At 43.0% G+C, this 3,620-nt stretch overlaps 1 protein-coding gene across 1 annotated transcript in view; it reads left to right on the top strand.

Annotated features, from left to right (window-relative positions):
• KIF13A (kinesin family member 13A) overlaps positions 1–1,977 on the top strand; it is a 218,863-nt gene extending 216,886 nt beyond the window's left edge. The window contains exon 39 of the mRNA XM_012804208.2: positions 1,479–1,977. Within this exon, the coding sequence (XP_012659662.1) occupies positions 1,479–1,499 (21 nt within the window). The 3' untranslated portion in view covers positions 1,500–1,977. The remainder of the gene's footprint in view (positions 1–1,478) is intronic.
• The last annotated feature ends 1,643 nt before the right edge of the window (positions 1,978–3,620 follow it).

Here is a 3,620-nt window from a genome sequence, read left to right as displayed (position 1 = left end):
AAAAAAAAAAAAAATGTCAGTTTGTGTGATCATTAGTATGGCATACACACTAATAAGCTGCTAAAACCTAAATGGTGATCTCCTACAAGAACAAAAAAATTCCTTTCCCCAACATAGAAACAATAATAATCACTCACCACTGTTCTTGCGAGCAAAACAAGCAATGTCCTTTATACTGATTGAAGCAGAATCCATATAGCTCATCTACATCAGCTTTTCAGGCCTTGTTCAAGAAAGCCATGTTAAGGCCTCTTTAATTCTTCACCCTAAAAATTAGATTTGTTTCGCAAACTCACTAGGAGACGTGTGGTGGTGGGCCTCTTAAAAGCTAAAATTCTCAGGCATCACCACCTTCCACCCTGTGATTTTGCTTCATAGGCAGTGGAGCAGGGGAAGTGTTTTCACAAACCCTTTCTCCCCACCCTGTAGAGGTGGGGAGTGTCTGAAGGCCTGAGAAGAGGGAAGAAGAACAACAAATAGGAAAAGTTTATGTTTCAAAAGTTTTCAGGGCTTGGCTCCTGTGGCTCAAGCGGCTAAGGTGCCAACCACATACACCTAAGGTGGTGGGTTCAAATCCAGCCTGGGCCCGCCAAACAACAATGATGGCTGCAACCAAAAAAGAAAAAATAGCCAGGCATTGTGGCAGGTGCCCGTGATCCCAGCTACTTGGGAGGCTCAGGCAAGAGAATCGCTTAAGCCCAGGAGTTGGAGGTTCTGGGAGCTGTGATACCACAGCACTCTACCCAGGGCAACAGCTTGAGGCTATGTCTCAAAAAAAATTTTTTTTGCATTAGTGTTTTTGGTTTGTTGGGGTTTGGGGGGGGGGTGTTTTTTGGTTTGTTTGTTTGCAGTTTTTTGGCTGGGGCTGGGTTTGAACCCTCCACCTCCAGCATATGGGGCTGGCACCCTACTCCTTTGAGCCACAGGTGCCCCCCTGTTTTGTTGGTTTTAATAAGTTATTTTGACATGCCTGTCATCCCAGCACTTTGGGAGGCCACAGTGGAAGGATTACTTGAGCCTACTAGTTCTAGGCTGCAGTGAACCATGGTCATACCACTACACTTCAGTCTGGATGTCAGACCAAGACTTGGTCTCTAAAATTTAAAAAATAATAGTAATATGTTGTTTTGCAGTATTAAATTTTAATTGAGACCTTTCTAAGTACTAAAGTTTGGCTGTACTCTAACTGTAAAGTAACTCAGAATGTGGGTTCAGAAATAACCTTCTGGTTTTTTGTGTTTTTTTTTTACTTTAACTTTGGGTGTTGCTGTCACGATTTTCCTAGAAAGTTCATCTTGGGGCTTGTATAGTATGAAATCCAGTGCTGGATTCTATAATAAACCCAATCCTGTGGATCCCTTTAGGAAGAGGTCCTTCTTGGGGTGGGTGTGCTCTGGGCTAAGGGTGGGTACTGTTGGGTGGGGAGTGGGCAGGTGGGCATGATGAGAAGCTTAAGCTCACCAGCCTCTGCATTCCAGGGAGGCATGACCCCACGGTGAAGGGCAGCAAGCACTTCCTCCTCAGGCCACCATGTGAAAGCACCAGCCCATCTTTAAAACATGCTGCCGCCCAGCTGAACCTCAGACCAGAAGCTGGAGAAGCCAAGCCATGCACTTCCTGGGCCACCTCCTTTCCCTTCCCCAGCAGGAGAAGCGGCACTTTGTCACTTGGCTGAATCAGCAACCTTTGCTTTTTTCATAAAGCAAGAGAACTGTAAATCCTGGATTAACTAAGTGGCAGTATTTTCATTTGCACTTAATTACTACACACCTCCACTGTGTAGAAACCTCTACAGATTCAGACAGACTTTATTCTTGTACAATTTTAATCAATTCTTACTGTAGAATCTGGAGTCAATGCTCCAATTTGTCTTTTTATAAATAATATATATTATGTATATGAAATGTGTATAGTATGTCTGTTCAGAGACAGACATGGCTGCACACTAAAATGTAGATAATGGTGATTTGTAGAAAATCATAAAGGTACTGGACTTCGTTACAAAGCAACTTGGACGATCTCTTCTACATGAGCAGATGAAAAATATTTTATTGCCTAAGAATGAGCTTGCAAATCCCTCTTTGCCGAAAAGGTTACAGAATACTGTTCTTTATAACCAAAGAACTTACTTACATAAGACTGAACGTTTTTGCTGTCTACTCTGGTTTTGTGTGAACGTGTATGTTTGACTGTAGGAAGTTTGGTGCCATACTTTCCTTGTGCTGCCTGTCTTTCGTTTCACAAGCACACTGAGAAATCTCACAGCTACATTCTTTGGTCTTCCACCTGGCCCACCACCTACTGACTTGACAGTGTGTTAGAACCTGTTGACAGTGACCAGACCTCTGAATCCAGAGTTCAGCCCAGCTGGGCAGGTGGAAAGGAGAGAACAGTGTTACTGTCAGAAAACACAAGGACAACCACGAGTTGGGTTTGGGTGGGGTGGGGTGGGAGGGGTGTTGCTTTGGGGGGTTTTGTGGTTTTCTTTTGGCTTGGTAGGTTTCACTGTGGTGTGGTTTCACTGTTGTTATTTTGCTCGGTTCTGGGCAGTGCTGAAGAGGTGGACAGAGCTCTGAAGTGACCCAGTTCACACTTGACTGAGTTTGCAGGAGATGATGGAATACAGATGACCCTGCTGTTGTGTCTTCATTCGTAAACGTCTCCTACAAACAGAGATGTTGAAAGAGTATGTGTGTGCAGATTTTTACAAAGTTCTTTCTGTACCTATTCTACAGATGCCTGTACAGTTGGTCGGGGTGTACAGCTGTAAATGTGTCGTGAGAGCAAGAGTGAGAGAATGTGTACAGCCTGCTGTACCTTTTTTCTTTAAGTTCTTAACATCGGTAAATGAGTAAGATATTGGAAACTTTAATGAAAAGCTGCTGTTCATGATTTTTGTGTATAGTGAGCTGACTGTAGTATTTTACTATTGTCTGTTTAAAAAAAAAAGAAAAATTGTAATTTATATCCCCTTTCAACTTTATTGTATTTAATTGGTACAGATTTCCGTGTGTGTTTTAGAATACAGACTGTCTAATTCAGATTTTAAAACATCAATTGTTTGTCTTTAATAACCCGCCACTAGTTTTTCAGATCTAACTTACTACATTTGTGTGTATACATGCAACGCCCCTGTAGCATTACACAGTAATACCATCAGCTAACAGTTACTGAGGTCTACTGTGTACTACACACTATTCCAAAAATTGGATATTTATTGTCTCTCTTAATCTTCACAGCAACTGATACCATAGGCACTACTATTAAGTCTTTGACAAATGAGAGACTAAGGTAGAGAGGTTAGTGCTGGAGAGGTGGCAAAGCCAGGGGTCAGCCCAGGCTTCCGTCAGTCTCTGCTCGCTCTTCTGCCTGGTGGCGTGTCACGGAGGGGGAGGCCTTTAGAGAAGAAGACAGGGCACCTTCAGAGGACACAGTGTGTACTGAATGTCACAAGTTTCAGACTGACCAGGGTTCCCAGGAGGGCATCTGGAGCAGAGAGGACATGGTGTGTTGTTATCCCTGTTCACAATGCTTAAATCTTGACAGCAGGTAACAGTATGCTGCCATCTCTGAAACTGTAGCTAAGATGGTGTCCTGTGGAAATTTATCTTTAAAAAAAT

The sequence above is a fragment of the Otolemur garnettii genome, unplaced genomic scaffold, assembly GCF_000181295.1.
Source record: "Otolemur garnettii isolate 467f Iridium unplaced genomic scaffold, OtoGar3 scaffold00026, whole genome shotgun sequence".
In the NCBI taxonomy this organism is placed as follows: domain Eukaryota; kingdom Metazoa; phylum Chordata; class Mammalia; order Primates; family Galagidae; genus Otolemur; species Otolemur garnettii.
This window is presented reverse-complemented; position numbering and strand designations above follow the sequence as displayed.